Genomic DNA, 18,254 nt, shown 5'->3' on the forward strand with positions numbered 1-18,254 from the left:
AAATAAAAAGGTCTGAAGAAAGTGACCATGCCCCTAAAAAACATTCTGTCTGTATGACAGAAGGAAAACTCCTACACTCCAGCCTGACAAGAAAATACACCTCAAATACATTGCAGCATGCTCCGTTTTGGAACAAAAAGCTATATGCGATGGACGAGGGCTCAGCTGCAGCAACAAACAGAACTCACAGCTGGAGTTAATGCAGGAAGGTCAAATTTTCCTTTTTCAGAGTATTTGCAGTACACATTTGAACTAGTCTTTCTTTTAACTTATTGTGCATTTACACAAGTGGACATACCTCAGGGCGACCCTAGGACAAGCTCCTTTCAAGAGGCTGGTTGGCAGGGAGTCCTAATCACAGAACTGGAAATAGAAACGAGTGGATTGCAGCCTTGAGTTTCCAAAAATAACCATAAAGCAGAAAATGAATGAATTGGGGGTCTCCCATTGGGGCATTTGGATTGTTTTTTGTTTCTACTATCCAGTTAAAAGGCCTGACTTGCTGGTTGCCACTGAAGAGGTGGGAAGTCTGCCTGGGGAACCAAGGACTCCTCCTTGCCCTGCCTTCCCCACACGGATGGAGTAGCGAGAGAAGTCTGTGCTTTAACCACAGGAACCTAAACCATAAGGTGCACAAGGAGCCAAGATCCTCCTGGGACACTGAGCTGGGGCACTAACTTCAAGCTATCAAGATTTCCCAAGTTTCAATTACTCAAAGTACTGGTTGTCCAAAAAAGTGTCCTCTCCCAAAGTAAAAATAAACAAATAACAATAATTTGTGTGTTTGTGTATATAAAAATACATATATATATATACACACACACACACATATATTCAACAGGAGTTCTGAGTTAATTTCTGTTTTGGTGTCTGGTCTTTCCTACCTCTTGAAGGATTTCGGGAATTCCAGAGCCACGTCTTATGAGTCTTTAATGTGATCTGAGTTCAGGCTCCTGAGAGAGAGCAGACTTTGCCCTGCTCAAGCCTTTCCTTTGATTTTCTATCATCCTCTGGCTGTTTCAGAACACTAAATTGGAGTCTCATTTCACCTTCCCTGCAACAGCAGGTCGCCTGTTGTTTAGTTGTCACGGCAGTGAAGTATAATTCCACTGTACGCTACTTCACTGCTTATTGTGTTTTGGCCTTACTAGATAGACATATATTTCCTTTTGAGGTCTAAACTCACGTGATCCTTTATCATATATTTGCAGCATCTTTGATTTAATTCTAAGATTTTTACAAATACTGTATTTTACCACTAGTAGTCTGGTTCCAAGTTTCCTATTTGCGTTTTGCAGATGCTGCAGCTTTCTAGGTTATTGGGATGGCATATCTAACTAACAGGATCTTGTGCTATATTGTCCAATATTTTTTCCTCTTAGAAATAAAGAAAAATAATCCAAGATCAACACTTCTTTGCAGAATACGAGTTCTGAATCATGCATCTAATATTTCCTTTGCATGTGTATAGCATTGGACTTTTGTCTCTACTTTGCTCCTTCATAACCAAGTTTTCAGCACCTATTCAGATCTTCACCTTAACACCTTCTTTGTGATGTTTTCTCATATTTCTGTGAAATTGGGAATACTTTTTTTTTTTTTTAGGCTAGGCGTCCCTGCTTGAGCAGGGGTCTTGGACTAGATGATCTGTAGAGGTCCCTTCCAACCTCAACCATTCTGTGATTCTGTGATCCTGTGATTTTTCAGAGGTCATCTATTTCTTATCGACATTTATTGAGCTCCAAACAGGACACTCACCCATCTCTCTCGGCCTCTCAGTCTCCCTGTACACTGCTCTTAAAAGTACATTGCATGTAATTCTTAAGAAATGACAGAAATAGGATTTTTTAGGCACTCCTGTGGGATTTTGTTCAATCGCATCAACCGAATAACATATTTTGGCAGATGTTTCCCAGTACTGAACTAGGTATTCCATTCCCTAAGGATATCATAACCTTTCTATTCCTTGGTTGTATTTTACTTGTATGTTTAATACATGTGAACTGGGAATAAGGGTTTTTCCCCAGTATGAGACCTAATTGTTGACTGTCTGTGACAGCTGGACACCACTGTATAAATAATAAGGGCTTATTCACAATACTAGCTAGAACTGTAGGGTCTGCGTATACTTTCCTCCTTTTTTTTTTTTTTATAATCTGCAGGCTTTAGGCTTTGGCTTTGTTATCTGGCTTAAGTACTCAGAAAGCAGTATATTTATGAAAAGGACAGAAATTGCTTGGATCTGCATTTCATTCTACACTTTATATGGTTTTTTAAACTCTTTTTTTCCAACTCATCAGATCGAGCTTTACAGACCTAGGTCTCAAATCTGTCTCATTTCTTTACATTCACAGGAGTTTGTGGTCTGGTAATGTACTCCATTATTGTTCTGACCCCAGGGTTAAAATGGGTCCTAATTATAGGCTGATCTATTTATATTTGGTAACTCACTGCCTTTTTTTAAATTTATTTTAAGTTTAAATCTGGCTATTCTGAAGACTTTTTTTTTCAGGTTCAAATGTCTTAGCTCTGTCCTTGTCTGAACAAGAGCTTCCCTAAGACTTTAAGACTGGTATATAATGCAAGTCACTTGTGAGGACTTGAGAAGTTTCCTCTTCATATGTGACTGATGCCTCTTAACAGGTCAAGAGTACTTAGCACATTTCTTTCTGTGCAATCTGATAACTGTATATGATCATCTAGGTATCAATTATGAAGTAAACCTCAATACTCAGAAATACAAAAAAAAAAAAAAAAAAGGGAAAGAAAGAAATCTATCTCCTCACAATCCTTTCCAGCAGCTCCATTCTCCATTGGCCTTTCATAAGGTAAAAAAATCCTACTTGATCTCTTGAAAGTTTTGCTGCTCCTCTGTGATACCTTCCCTTTTTTTGTGCTTTCTTTATTTTTTGCATTCTTTTTCTGTAGTGTTCATATATGATGATATTTTGAGACAGGGAGACCAAGAAGAATTTACCTCTTGGTGCATTAGAGTAAGAATACTGTAAGAAAGAAAAGGTCCCACTTCTTTCTTTCAGTGCTCCCAACATCAAACTTTTAGAGGCTTGAGATCACATTTGTTCTCTCAAGGGATTCTCAGCCCTCAAAAAAACAGTTTATTTTCCCCATTAAAAGCTCAGAGAGACCTTTACACTGCTGGTAATCTCTTGGACTAAGACAGCCCTGTATAGGAATGATCTCAGTAAACAAAAACCGCTTTGCAAGCAAAATTCAGCAGCTTGCTCCACGGTGTAAGAAAGCTGACAGTGAAAAATATTCTAGTTAAATATTTTTGTGTGTTTTAAACTCTCATCTTGCTGGTGTGTGCCAAAGAGTGATCCATGTAGGATCCTTCTGCTAGGAAGTGGAGTTGTTGCCACCCTGAAAAAAATAGGTGCCTCTCAAGATCTACCTAGGAAGATTTGAATTGTATCTGGAAGAAAAATCCTGTCCTGCACAAAAGCTTCCTGTCTGACATATTTTAATTTAAATCATTAGACATTCTACTTTTAGTCTTAAAATTGTTAGATCTGCCATTGCGGCAGCAGTCTGTATCTCAGGATAGTGTTCACAAGAAAAAAGTTTAAATTGGATTGGATATGAACAGACTTGCGTTTAGTTACCAAGAAAATATACAGGAGTCACAAACAGTGTTTTCTTCTCTGTGTTGCCTTGAGTAAGGAAGGAGCTTTGTTTCAAATCATTTAACTTGTCCTAGTGTTGACTGAGAATTGATCAAAAATCCTTTATGGTTGTTCAAATATTCCTGGGCAGGAGAATGCGGCTGTGAAGGCCTGTTGTGGGTATATTTGCAGAAGTACTTGTGAAGAAAGTAGTAGATGACTTTTATCTAATCTAACAGTGTTCTAAGGACGGCAATGGAAAGAGCCTTCAGTTCTATATTGACATTCACTTCTTTTTGTTTAAACACAGCATTGAAATTCATTTAAAAACCAGTCAACCGATGTAAACAATTTGATACCAACTTGGCAGCAATTTTGAGTGCTCAGGTGAACAATTGTCTTTTGTTAGCCTTTCGCCTGTTAGCTCACTAATGCATGTCCTTGGCACAAGTCTATGAGAAAGCTAAAACAGAAGTGGCTAGAGCAGTTGATTAAATTCCTGCTCTGCAGGAAGTAATGTTATAGCCTGGGATGTTACAGCCCAAGCTGAACTCAGCTTTGTAAGAAGTACTGATCTACCTTGAACTTCTGTGTTCATCTCCGTGCAATTTCCAAGAGCGAATAGGAGACAGGAAACTTAATAACATCAGTAACATTGAGCAAAACTTGCAACGTGGGGTGCTCTCACCGGCTTGGGTGAGGTCACAAATGACTCAACCTTATATATGCAAAGTCTCAGCCCAATGTGCTAATTAATAAGGTTTGCATACTACTGACGATAAACTAGACTGACAAGCCTTATTCATGGCACAAATCGATTGATGCTGGGGTTTATTATTTATTTATTTATTAACCTGACCTTCTGGAGGATCTAAAGGATGAGATGGGTTTTGAGGAGTGACACGGAGAGTGAGCTGCCAGGGAAAGGGCAATGCAGCAAACTGACCGGTAGCAAAAGCAGAGGTGTCCTTGACGGTGGAAAGTGTTATTTCACAGCTAAATGCCTAAGATTTTTTAGAGTGTATTGAATTTTTGAATAATTTGGTGTGTATTTCCTCCAAAGGGAAATTGATTCAGAAACTTAAAATCTAGTTAACAGGTTTGTTGTAGGGAATAAGAGAGCATTACCTCTTAGCATGAGAGCAAGCATGTACTTCAAAACCAGACCTTCTTAAAGCATCTATTCTGTAGCTTGATTTCCCCTTAAAAGAAGAGTAAAAAAGGCAGTTTGCTTTTTTTTATTGATATTTTCTAAAAATAGTTTGAATATTTCCTCTTCTATTATTTATCACTTATTATTTAATCCTGGAGACAGATAATGAGTGCTAGACTTTCTTGTCTGATGTGAAAAGATATCAGTCTGAAAACTAAGCAGATTCAGTTTTCCTTTCCCTCAAAGAAAGAAGCAAAGGATTATTAAAAGCACTTCAGAATATTATATCCTTTTTATATATAAACAGATATTTTGCAATACCTCAAAACATCTGTTCAACCTTAGTATGTACATTCTCAGTATGAGGTTGCCCAGAACTCACAGCGGCATTTACTAACCTCTGATTCATTTTTAGGTAGTAAATGACAAACAAAAATACACTCTTTTTTGAACCTATCTGATATTCTATTCATGATGGTCATGAAAAAACAAAACTGAGTTTCTGGGGATAGTGCTATAAGCTGAAGTAGGCTTAACGACCTAGTACTGAATCAGACATAATGATTTGAGACTCCATGACTCCAAACTGTGTGGAATTAGAGATCGCTGTATCGAATCCTGTTTGCTTTGTTCCTGGGAAGGAAGCCATTGTTAATTATAACTCACAGAACTCAATAAATAAAATAAAATAAAATAAAATAAAATAAAATAAAATAAAATAAAATAAAATAAAATAAGTCACTGGTTTAATTCTGCTGGGAATAGAGTGGTTTTTCTGGGAGAGCTGGAGGGAGAAGCACGGAGTGGTTCCACGCAGGTTCCCCGAGGGCCGACGTGCGCGGCTGCTCCGGGGCGCAGCGCAGCAGCCGGCAGCGGCACGTGGAGCTGGGTGGCCCCGCTCGCGCTCGGCCTGCCGGCCATCTCCCCCGCGCCACCCTGCCTGCAGCCTCTGCCCTCGCGACAGGGCTGCGAAACAACCAGCCGCGTCTGGGGTGGGAGACGGCACAAATGCCCCTGCTCCGGTCAGCCCTGCTAGGCCGAGCGGGAATGAAACCTACCGGACGTCAGGCTTGAGGCCACGTCCTGCTCCTTGGCAGCCCTGTGTCTGCCAGCTTACACGTCACCAGGCCCAGCTCTGTGGCACACGCGTCATTACTGTGTTTGTTCGTTAACACTGCTAACTCTCATTTACAACATTGTGAAGAGCTTTGTGAGAAATCAGAGAAACTGGAAGGCAAGGAGGAAGAAAATACGATGAAAGGTTTTGAACTGCTATGAGAGCTGGAAGGAGGTACATGAAATAATGAATCTGCTGTAACACATCTGTCCTAAGTATTGCAGTAGGGCTGTTTTGTTCTTTAATACCTTCTTTACTGGTAGGGTTGCTAACTGCTTATCACAGGATGCAAACCCTCAGTGCGTGATGGGCAGCAAAAAGATCAGGAAACACATGGATAGAATAACTGTTGTTCTTTGTTAGCAGCCCCTGACCCTAGGAACAATGTTTGTCCTTTCATATTTATGTGTTTCTGCAGTTAGGTAGAACATGTTGCAGTTGTGCTCAGTGTTACATCAGTAGGAAATGCTTTGGGAAGAATAGAGTGTGAAAAAATAGCTTTTTTTCTTTTTTTTTTCTTTTTTTTTATTGTTTCTACATATTGCTTCCTTGTCTTCAGGGAAAGAAAAATCTTGGAGGAAATGTGCCTTGTTTAAGCTTTTAATTGTTTAAATCCATATATGATTTTAAGAATGTGGTTTTACACCTCATCTGTTTTACTTCACCACTCATATTTATGCAGTCATTATTGCTGCAGTGTGTGCTGTGTCATTGCTGGAAGGAAATAATTTTGGAAGAATCACCGGAAGAAGACCATAAATTTTGTTCCCCTCTTAATTAATCAAAGGGTTTTATTTTCTCTTCCCTCTTCTCCCCTTCCCTCTGCCCAAATAAGAGAAAGCAGTCTTGCTTATGCCTTTTTTTTTTTTCCATATACAGCATTGGCTTGTGCGTGGAGAGCGCTCTGCAGATGGGAACCAGGTTTACTGGCCAGGCGAGGGGTGGATGCGGTAGGAGCCGCACGACCCCTGTCAGTGGGGATGGCCAGGCCGGCTGCCCGAGGGGACCCTGCGGCTGCACGCGTGAAAACGGGAGCGTAGATCAAAAGCCAAGACTGGAAATTACGGCAACACCTCCTGCCCCTGCTATGTGAATATTCCCTGTATTAACAAAACACGTAGTTGCAAAGAGGATGCACTGGGGAGGGTGTCCTTGCACAGGAGCGAAGGTGAGGGCTTTATCTTCCAAAGGCTGCAACGCTCTTCAGAAGGAGAGAGAGGGGCTGGCCGGCTTGCATAGCTGCGCTGCAACGCGCGCAGGAATGTCCCCCACGTGCTTTGGAGGTGCTCCCCGCATCGGCGAGAGGTGCAGCACCATCTCCTGGTTCCTTGTAACGATGGCAGAACTCGGCCAGAATCAGCCCTGCTGTTTGCTCAGTCACTGCTTAGCATGTGAGGGGGCTGAAAGGCAACCTGTTTTTCCCGACACGTTGCTCAAGACACGCTAATCACAGCAAGGCACAGCCCAGGAGAGGTAGGAAGGGAACGATCTGAACAACTAGCAATGAATCAGCCAAAAACGGGCCATTTTGTTCATCACCTTCTCCCTGCAATATGAGTCACCACAATGAGCACCACCATGCTCATCTTTTCTTTCCAGTGCCACTACATGAGCAAAAATTCTTTGCAGCTGGCAAGTTAACATGGCCTTTCTTCACCTTTCAGTAATGAAGGCTCCTCTGCAGGGTATTCCTGGATTTAAAAAAGGCATATTTACCACTGGGGCAATAAGGGCCTTGTGGTTTTGGGGAGGATTTGTTCTTCCCAGAACTTCCGAGCATGACTTCCAAAAATGAGTCTAGTGGTCACTGATTTATTTTTTTCTTCCTTTAATCATTGTGCTAGTTTTTGTGGTAAAGACAGACAACTTTGACAAGATGGCTTACCTTATAAATAAGACTGCTTACTTATTTGTAAGGTGTTTCCAGACTTCTGGTGTCACAAGCATCATGTATCTGCTGTTTTCTTTTCTCTGCTCATTCGCATTTAAGCTTCCTCCTTTCTAACATGTTCTTTGCCAGGAGACTTTGCCTTATTATACAAGTCTTAGCATCTTCGCCTTCCTTTCCTTGCAGATACATTTGGAATTAAAAGCCAAACAGCGGTAAGTTCCAGGCCAGAAAAGTTTATAAAAATGTCATCATTTTGTTATTTATTTTTCTATTTTTGCTTTCCAATTCATCAGAATCAGAAATGATTCAGACTCACCAAAATCTGAAATGAAGTTATTTCTGCTTTTTGTTACATTCAATGTGCTGAAAAATCCACTACCCATCCAGCTGTATTTGTCTGTGGTTCTAATGATAGATCTGAGCTTCCTGACTGCTCCTAGACCTTCCTCCTCATGTGCCTTTTCTGCAGGAATACCAAGCAGAAGTGCCTCCAAATTCCCTAATGCCCATTCATCCACAAGGCACCGCACGGCTCCTGATGACATGTCAAATACCTCCCAGCCTATTTCACCCAGATCCCTGTAGTCTCGTCTCTTCTCCAGTTTGTTCTGGAATCCATATGGGCACTCTCTGCTCCTTGTTGCAAAATCTTGTACAAATGCGAAGTTAATTCGGCCATGGTTAGGGGTGGAAGGTGCCCAGGATGCCTGGATATACTAAACTTGTGCTACCAAGAAAGTAGAAAGCAGGAAGATTGTGTCAAACCATTCACTAGGTTGCAGTATATCTTTCCTTTTGTAGTTGATTGGAAATCTCAATGTTCGAAGTTTAAAATTGCTTTTATAATGCTCATAGGAGAATGTGTGTTAAATTGGGCACTATCGCTTTAATTTGGGTCACCTGGAAAAAAGGTGTGGGATGAACAACTTTGACATTCAAATTGGCAACATTATGTTCCAGCCGTAAGAGGACTAGTTAGCTCACATAGTTATTACTTAACTGAGGCAGCAATTCAGCCACTCTTGGGAGAAGGACAAATTGGGAAGGCTGCAAAACCAGTTTAAAAGCTCTTTGGGAAGAAAGCCTGGGTGTAGACTTAAAATACAGGGGAATTGTAAGTGTTAACTTACAATTAACACTTAAGATTATCTATATAATGCTACGTAAGGAAAGCAGTTCAGCTAGCAGAAAGCGGTGCTGTGCCTATTTCTTGGAGCCAGTTGAAAATACAGGGTGGAAAGAGGCACAAGGGAGAAGTGATTCCCAAGCTGAGGAAAACTTCCGAAAGCTTTAGGACTTCAGCTAGCTCTGCAATGTCTGGATTGCATGTGTAAGCAGCCAAACAGCCATTGCCTCACACACACTGCCCAGTATCATGAGAACAGTAGACCCTGGGATCTTCTGAAGTTACCAGAAGGTCATCAGCTATGGTGTGGTATGCTCGTGTTCATAGCACCTGCTGCTTCGCTGTAACGTAGCACAATCTTGTTAGTGATTACACTATGAACCTGTAGTTATTTCTTCTAGCATAATAGGGTTCCTTCAAATGGAACAAAATTCAGGCTGTTAAAAAAAAAAGAGAGGGAGGGAGAAAGGGCAGGTGGAAAAGAAAAGAAAAATTGACCTCCTGTTTTGCTATTTCACACCAAAATACAGGATAACTCTTTCAAAACAGGTGAGAAAAAATGAGCTTCTGTTTTTCTATTTCAGACCAAAATACAGAAAAACACCTTCAAAGCAGATGTGTTTATTAGGCAAGCTTCTGGGAAGACTGTTTTGTGTATGTGTTTGTACTCCCGATTTCATCACCTTGTTGCAGCCTGCTAAGAGCAAGGAGTGCCAGAGTGTCCTTGGACTGAACTCCTGAATCAATGAGAGTTTTGTCATGGCATTACAGAAATTTCCAAGGAGCTGGTTAAAATACTACCAGTTTTATTACATGGCTCCCTTTTCTTTCAGTCACCTGTTGAATATTTCAGCAGAACCCAGCGTAACCAGACTTTCCAGCTTGACCAGGACAACCCTAAAATATCCTAGCATACATGAGATATTTCATTGCTACGTTTCCCTGCCTTTACATGCAGAAAACGAGATATCCCTGATCTCACCTTAAGCCATGCCCAGGAATGCCTTCATTTACAATGTTAACAGCAGGAGACAGGCTCTGGCCTGAAGCTTCAGTGTGATACATGCCCTAGGATGAATTACAAAACAAGATGAACCCCATTACAGTAAACATTGGGCCACAGTGTATAGAGTAAGCTGACCCCGGGCCTGCACAGGTGACATGATACTTGCTCTGTTTTTGGTGTCCTGGTTTCTGTGTATACTGGAAAACCATTTAGAACTGGCTGTATAAAATGCTGCATAAGCACAGGACAGAGATTTTTTTCTAGTTGCCTGAAATAGTGCCTGAGTTTTCTAGTTGCAGGCAAGAATCCATTAATCTATTAATCTGTTATTCTCTAGAGAGAGATGTTAACAGACACGTTCATAACTAAAACCAGATTACACTTTCTGAAGAAACATGCCTAACAACTCTACTAAACTTCAAAACAGATAATTAAGTTCTACTTAGGCAAAGTCTGCCATCCAATCTGAACCAGGGGCAAAAATAACAAAAACAAAACAAAAAGATATCCGATACCAAGGGTGGGCTAAGTTTTAGGGAAATCGCAACAATTCATCATTAAGACCAAGAATAATAACCAACATTACAACTGCTTGACAGAGTGAGATACCTGTCATTTATCAGACTGCTGTGGAGCAACCTACCAAATAGTTCTTAGATAAACCCTTCGGTGACTTAATATTTCTCAAGGTCCCGCGGATTCTGAAACAGAAGAGATCGCATGCCATCTTGTGGATATCACAAGAACATCAAAATGTGTTCTGGAAAGATTTATTCATTTTAAAAATATAGACACAAGTACATAACAACATAATATAAATCATAATATAACTCACTATGAGCAGGGAGAAACATGTTCTGGATATGTATCTCTTTAATGTTGTCATTGCTGCTCTTTAGCTGAAGTAAGTTAAAAATACCAGTGGAGAGCGGGTCTCAATGCCTGCTCTGATGTTCTGCTGTTAAAACAAGTAAGTAACAACTTCAGGATTTGGATTTAATAGCAAGACAATTGGCCATTAAACAAGTAACAAGTATTGCTTACTAGAAAACACCTTTTAAAACATCTCTTTTTATATGCTGTCAGACCACAGAGCAGAACCTATAAAGCAATGGAGAGTTTTCTAATCTTCGGATCTTCTTTTATACATATTACATATTAGCACCATGGCATTCTCTGTAACTGCAGTCACATAAAAAATTATTCTGGAACTCAGACAAACTTATGCAAAATGAAATAATAAAGTGACATTAGCATAAGAAGGATGGTGGGGAACTGGGATTAGAGAAAGAAAAAAAAAGGAATGAAAAAAAAAAGGAAGAGGGTAAATCTGGGGTAGAAACCAGGCTTTTTAATGATTTTGGCCATACACAATAAAGTGATTTCTGTCCACAACTGCTATGAGCTGGCTGCAATCAGTGCTCTGGGGTATCACATATGAATCAGTTTCTCACCAAACTAAAAAGAATTAGGGGACACCTGCACTGCAATTGGATCTGAGCAGAAGTCGTACATACGTGGGCTGCTTGTCCTGCTAAAAACTTAGCTAATCAAATTAGAAGGTAACTCCTGAAGCATTTTTGTAACTCTTGCATCACACTGGCAAGCTAGCAGTTCTACAGAAGAATAATCGACAATGGCTGGAAATGCAGTTCAAGGACCTTGGCAATATTTCAAGATAAACGTTTATATACAAATAGCTTTATATGCACTATAGAGTCCTGAGTGACATCCCCCTGCCTTATTGGTATATGTACTTTTGACTGTTGGTTGTGTACTGGAGACTTTATCACACTTAGTACAGCTATTATGAATGGCACACTTGAAACTCGATTTGAAACTCCATTTATTTGAGCAGGATCAGGTCCTGTTCCTTGACTGCTAATCAAAATTGCTAATCACTGTGTAACTCAAAAGAAACTGGAAAGCGGGAGTGAAAGAAGGAAAAGGCAAATTAGCCCTTTAGTTTCCTTTTAAGTAGATATGGAGACTGCAAGATCGCTGTTTTCATCTGGATGCATTTTTCCAAAGGAAAAAATTGTGCAGCCACAATCAGTGACAGAAAAGGAGATTTTGAGTAGTATCACAAATCATAGGGGATTAAAAATTGCTGCTATTTAGCAGATTTTCTTCAGGGGTTTGGCATGTAAATGTACAACTCACCATTAAAGGTTAAAACAGGAAAGTAATGTGTGGCAGCTGATGCGACAGACATTTGAGTCACGCGATCAGCATCGCTGAAGGCTAAATTTTTGTTGCAGGAAACTGCAGGAAAGGTGAGAGCTGGTCGCTTCCTGAGCGCACCTCTAATGGCGCCTGCTTCCAGGAACCGAGGACGTCCCCGAGAGCCCAACAGATGAGACAGCCTGCGCGTTATCTCCTGTACCATTTTGGGGAAAAACAAACAAACAAACAAACAAACAACCCTGTTTCTTGAGCTACCCAGCCAGGTGTGTAGCTGTGCGCCACCAGCTCGAACGGCGGCGGGAAGGAAAGGGAAGGGATAGGGGGAAAGGGCCGGGCGGAACCGGCTCGTTGCTGCGGGGCGCCGCTGCGCATGCGCGCGGCCGCCCAGGAGGCGGTGCAGGGCAGACAGGGCGAGCTCATTGCTTGGGGAAGCGGGGGGGGGTTGGTGACGGCCCGGCAGTTCCGTCAAGGGGCGGCCGACGCGCTCCGCGTGCGGCTCCCCCCTCGCCGCCTTGTGGTGGCGCCCGCGGCCGGGAAGCGGCGTTGCGGGCTCCGCGCGCTCCTCGTGCTCGGCCGCCGCGCGAGCTGTCCCTAACGGTGCTAACGGCCATCCTGCTGCCATGAGGCACCTGCCGTATTTCTGCCGAGGGGAGGTGGTGAAGGGCTTCGGCAGAGGCTCCAAGGAGCTGGGCATCCCCACAGGTGAGCGGCGGCTCCTCGCGGCCCCGCGCGCTCGAGGCGGCCCTTGTCTCGGGTCTGGCTCTGGGTCTGGGGCGTGGGGGCGGGCTCGCGAGCCGCGGGGGCGGCCGGCAGCCCGCAGCAGTTGTGCTTAATGGCACGGCTGGCGCCTTCTATAAATGGCCATAGCTCTTTCAGGAGGCTTTATTTATTTATTATAATGCTTATTGTTCCGCCCCTTCCTTTCTGTTATTTCCCGCCGTCCTATTTAACGTTTTCTTGCTCTTAGCTAAATCTCCCGGTGGCGATCACAGCGATGCGCGCGGTGCTGGAAAGTGCTGGCCCGCACCGCTTTGTGCTGCGGAAGCTCCTGTGGTGCGATGAGGAAGCTCGGGAATACCCGTGCCCGTAAAGGGGGTCCTGCCCCGGCTTAGCGCAAGGAAGGTGGCAGGATTAGCTCTACGGAAGGAGGAGCAAAGGGAAAAACACAGGGGTTTAGAAGCGGAGCAGCTGGAGCTCACCTCAAAAAAAAAAAAAAAAAAAAGTTTAGGGTCATTTTCGAAGTTGGAGACTAATCTGCTTTTACTTTTGCTACATAGTTTTCTCAAAAACAAACAAAAAAACCCCACACATAAATCTCCCAGTTTAGCTACTCTGAAAGGCAGCGTGTATAAGCGTTCATGACCACAATCATAACTTTATTTAACTCTATGTGAATCAGTAAATAATTAGTTAACTATCACATATTTTTAGATGACAGTCTAGTACAGGAAAAACTTGATTCTCTCCTCCTTGGCCATATTAGAGCTGTGAAAAACATTATAATAGTGATATGCATTCAGACAGGATATTTTATTTCAGTGTGTGAATTTTAACTATAGAACAGAATGCATGTAATCGTAAAATAATATGGTTAGAAGAGGTGGTAACTCCAGTATTACCACAGGGATTACATTCTGTGATGTGTTTTTGTAGTTTATTGTTTCCCAGATGGCACATTGTATCATTATGGTCGTCATCAGTGTTCTGTTTGTAAACAGCATATAGGCAGATCTTGGCTTTTAAGTGTTTGGAAGTTCTGTGATGTCTTCGACTTACAAATGTACACTCTCTAAAATTTTTGCAGCTAACTTTTCTGAGCAAGTAGTGGAAAGCTTTCCATCTGATATCTCTACTGGTATATACTATGGATGGGCCTGTGTTGGAAATGGAGATGTGCATAAAATGGTTTTGAGCATAGGATGGAATCCTTTCTATAAGAATATTAAGAAATCAGTGGTAAGAATTTTGTTTTGTGTGGTACTCGCATTGTACATATTAAGCCAAATTTTTGCTTTGAATAAGGTGAGCAGAACTTGATCCAAAAATGAGATCTAGAAATCCCAAATTGCTTTTAGAAATGTATTTTGTATCCATCTCATATGTCTGTATTCTGAAAAGTAGTCTCAGTAGCCAGAGAACATGCTGCCATAGCTGAATAAAACATATTCTCTACTTTTCCCATCATTAAATAAATACTACTCAAGTAAAAACTTTATTTCTAAAATAGTTGCTCATGGTGCTGATATCAGCAGACTACTGTTTATTTAGCTGTATCGAATTTAGCGATTCTGAAAGCCCTAGAATGACCCAGAACACAACAGTCTTTACATACTTAAATTGCATGTAAAATATAATTCTCTGCTAACATAAGCGGTTTTCTATTTTCTTTCCTAATTTAAGCAAAATACTTAGCCTATTAATCCTTCATAATGCATGTGCCTTGGCTTTTTTTGGTACACACTGGGGAGAATTTGAAATAGAGATACTAGTTGAACACTCTTACAGGAAGTGGGATTAACTCAAAATTCCTCATAAGTGCAATCTTATTTCTCTTTAGGAGGCGCACATAATCCATACCTTCAAACAAGACTTTTATGGAGAAATTCTTAGCATAGTCATTACAGGATATATTCGACCAGAGAAAAACTTTGACTCTTTAGGTCAGTATTGCAGGTGTCTCATAAACCAATCTCTTAATTGTATTACTCTTGCGTATTGGAAGTTCTTCGTCATCACTGTCTGTCTTTTCATAATTAGCTGTTTTATCTCTTAACCATTGAAATGGAAATGTTTTATTAACTAAAATCTAATGTATAAACTGGATCAATTAACCCTCACCTTCACCCCCCCCCCCCCCCCAAAAAAAAAGCTCATATTTTTGGTTCTTATTCCAGCTTAAAAATTACTTCAGTGTTTTGATGGAAAAATGTAATTATGAAAAATTAAAGTAATTTCTTTATTTTACAGAGATTTTTCCTTTTGAACTTTGCAGTATTTTCTATTGTGACTTTATGATTGTTTTCTAGTGTTCTGTTTTATATTCATTTGCGGTGTGTGTTTAGAATGCAGCTTTTCAATATCCTTATTTCTGTTTTATAGAGGCACTTATTTCAGCTATTCAGGAAGACATTGAAGAAGCAAAAAGACAACTAGATTCACCAGATCAACTTAAACTCAAAGAAGACAACTTCTTTCATCTGCCAGAATCCAAAATAGTAAACAATCACTAAACATAGCTCCTTCTCATTATTATTATTATTATTTTTATGGAGCTCCTCTCTTTGCACTGCTCTTGTAGATACTTAATTCTCATATATCTGCTTAGGTAATTGAGATTGGAACTGAACACTATAAAAAGATACAATGATTCAAGCTTGCTTGTTCAATTGATCATTAAACCAGTCACACACCCAAAAAAAAGTAGAAAGCTATTTTAGGTCTTATAGATAAACTGTGAATCCTAAAATTACCAGTTACTTAGTGATTTTAGCATATGCAGAACATGACCAAAGTTTATTGTGACCTCCTCTGCTCCCAAGGTGCAGAAAGTTACATACTTAAGTGAGGAATGTCTGTTATTAACATACAAATGTTATTCTAAACTCTTTTTGTCAGTTTCATGTTATTCTTGAATCTGGATTATAGCTAGTAGTTCAGAAAATTTAAACACTGATTGAATGAAGAATTTACCTGTGGTATAGTAAGCCAATCATTATATAACAAGTATAACTGACTGTAATTCTTATTTTTGATATAATATACAGCCATTGTGGTGGAAACTAGCATTTTAACTGAAGTTATTTATTTTGAGTTTGTTTGAACTATAGCTAATCACTGTTACTCATTGACTGAGTTACTGGAATCAGAGATACACTTCTGCCTAGTCGGTTGCACGTATGACAGTGTAGGAGCTGCATAGTTTACTTCTGAGGAAGTTTTTCACTAAGTGAATGACAGATTGAAAACTGAAAATGTTCAGGCTAAGGTGATGCAGAACATCAAAACAAGACTTCTGCTCTTCAGGCCATTAGGTACCAAAGGTGGAGTTACATATATCCTTATCTCATAAGTATATCCTCTGAGAGATGAGGATAACCTACAGGCTGTTCAGCATGCTGGTGATAAAATGACTGACTTCAACCTTGAAGTTAGAATGTAAAATGCAAACGAATTGCTCATTTGTAGTGATGGTAATGACAGTGATTTCTATATAAACACTGGTTAGAATTAACAGCATTTTGATCTCTGTAGCTAAGGTTTACAGATTTAACTCTGCAAAGTTGCTGAGACATTGAGTTGCCTGGACATTTTCAACACACTTTTGCCTTCCTAGTAAGAGAATATTAGGAATAGAATTAACTTAGCTGCTGTTAAAAGTACTGTCTTAAAAAAGGTGATTTAGTGGGCTTTTACTGTTTATTATGTTGGAAACTGTATTCTGAAAGTCTGTATAATAATTATAAGGGGATAAAGGGACTTTTTACAACCCTCAGTGAAAAGAGTGGGGATATTCTTGAGTTTGCAACAATGTCAGAATCTTATGTTTTACTTTTATGGAGTCATAAAAGAAGTAGTCGGCAAAATATGTTATTAGAACATATTTAAGAATAAATCTTTTGTTTTGCTAAACTTGTAGCTAAACTCTCATACACTTTTTAAAAATTGTTTTTCCAGTGATTTTGTGTGTCTGTGGAAACCATGGTGCCTTAAGCTGGTGTCTGAGTAATGCTTTTCTTTAGCTGCTAATGAATGCTAATATCCAGAACTGATTTGACTATTGAGCCGCTGTGCCAAAAGTAGAGAATGGTGACAAAAGGAAAACATTAAAAACGCTAGTTTGCTCACAAGTCTCACCTGAAGTATGAACTATGGCTAGAGTGAAGTAATAAATCCCTTAAGTTTGTCTTTAAGTTACAGAAAAGGTATTTACGTTCATTTGGCTGTGTACCTACCCATGCATGCTATTTAAGGTAAATAATGTATATCAGTTATTTAAATTCAGTACATAATTCCTAGTGCACTGTAAACTTTTATGAAGGTTTATATTTTTGTATTATATCCAGATAACTATTTATTTCAATTACTGTTGCTGCACTGTACCATTAATAAATGAAATGTAACAGAGCTATAATTTTACTCATTGTAAGTTTTTCTGGTTGATTGTTTGCAATACAAATCCTGTTTGCATATTCCTTAGGGTATTTTGAAAGATTCTGTGGGCATTTCTTTCCTTATTGTGCTTAGAATTCTTCTTCAGGCTGAAAGAAATTTGTTTTTCATGCTCATGAACACAGTACTTGAATCACAGAGATGATAACTGTAGATATGTGTAGTGTCTTGCATATAAAGAAGTGCACATAGCAGGTGAGGTGTAAGGAGGTTTCGTATCTTTTTTGATTGAATTAGAAGGCCCCTGAAATGCTGACATCTGAAAATATAAGCATCTCATAGTTTCAAGTTAAAAAGAAATAAAATGTGGGCTTTTTTTTCTCAATTTAAATAAGCCTGAAGAAGTCAGTATAACACTTATTTTTCTTTTTTCCAAATGCATATAGTCAAAACCAGTCTTCCTTGAGTAGCTGTGGTGCTGAACTACCTGAGGTCCAAGTAGCCTGAATGAAATGTGCTTAGCCAATGTTAAAATGCAGCATATCTTCATATACAGAAAAAAAATTAAGGCTTACTCTATGCAGAAAGTCTGGCATCTTATATAGGTTGTTTCAGAACCGAGATGTGAGCCTTGCTAGGAAGAGACATGCAACTTCTATTTCCTTGGTATTTTTTTACTTTGGGGTAGGTTTTTTTTGTATGTTTCTTATGTATGTTCGGTTATTAAAACTTTCATGTGTTGGTCACATCATAAAGATTTATCTGCTGCGGCTGAAGGGGAATCAAACCTGTGTGTTAAAACAAACTAATCTATCTGGCTTGGGCTTCTTTGGGGAAAAAGCTCCCCTCATATTTTAATGCTTGGCATCAGCTGTTATGTATTCATGTATGTATGTATGTATGTACACACACACATATTCGTATGTATATGAAATACCATTGAAGTAACATCAGGAAAGAGTGTGACCACACATTGTGGTGTTCCAGATGCATCATACGGATTGCTTTGTGTTAGGGCACTGGTTTATTGGTATCTGTCAGA

The 18,254-nt window shown here is 40.0% G+C and overlaps 1 protein-coding gene across 1 annotated transcript; it reads left to right on the forward strand.

The window, feature by feature from the left end:
- The first annotated feature begins 12,720 nt into the window (after positions 1-12,720).
- Positions 12,721-15,360, forward strand: RFK (riboflavin kinase). The gene is made up of 4 exons (XM_088522076.1): positions 12,721-12,805; positions 13,908-14,059; positions 14,661-14,763; positions 15,203-15,360. Exons 1-4 carry the CDS (start codon positions 12,724-12,726, stop codon positions 15,331-15,333), a joined length of 468 nt encoding a protein of 155 aa, XP_088378202.1. The 5' UTR covers positions 12,721-12,723; the 3' UTR covers positions 15,334-15,360.
- Positions 15,361-18,254: the final 2,894 nt, after the last annotated feature.

Source organism: Tinamus guttatus, unplaced genomic scaffold (genome assembly GCF_059628265.1).
Source record: "Tinamus guttatus ecotype Peru unplaced genomic scaffold, ASM5962826v1 Tinamus_guttatus_pri_ptg000146l, whole genome shotgun sequence".
NCBI classification, from domain to species: Eukaryota; Metazoa; Chordata; class Aves; order Tinamiformes; family Tinamidae; genus Tinamus; species Tinamus guttatus.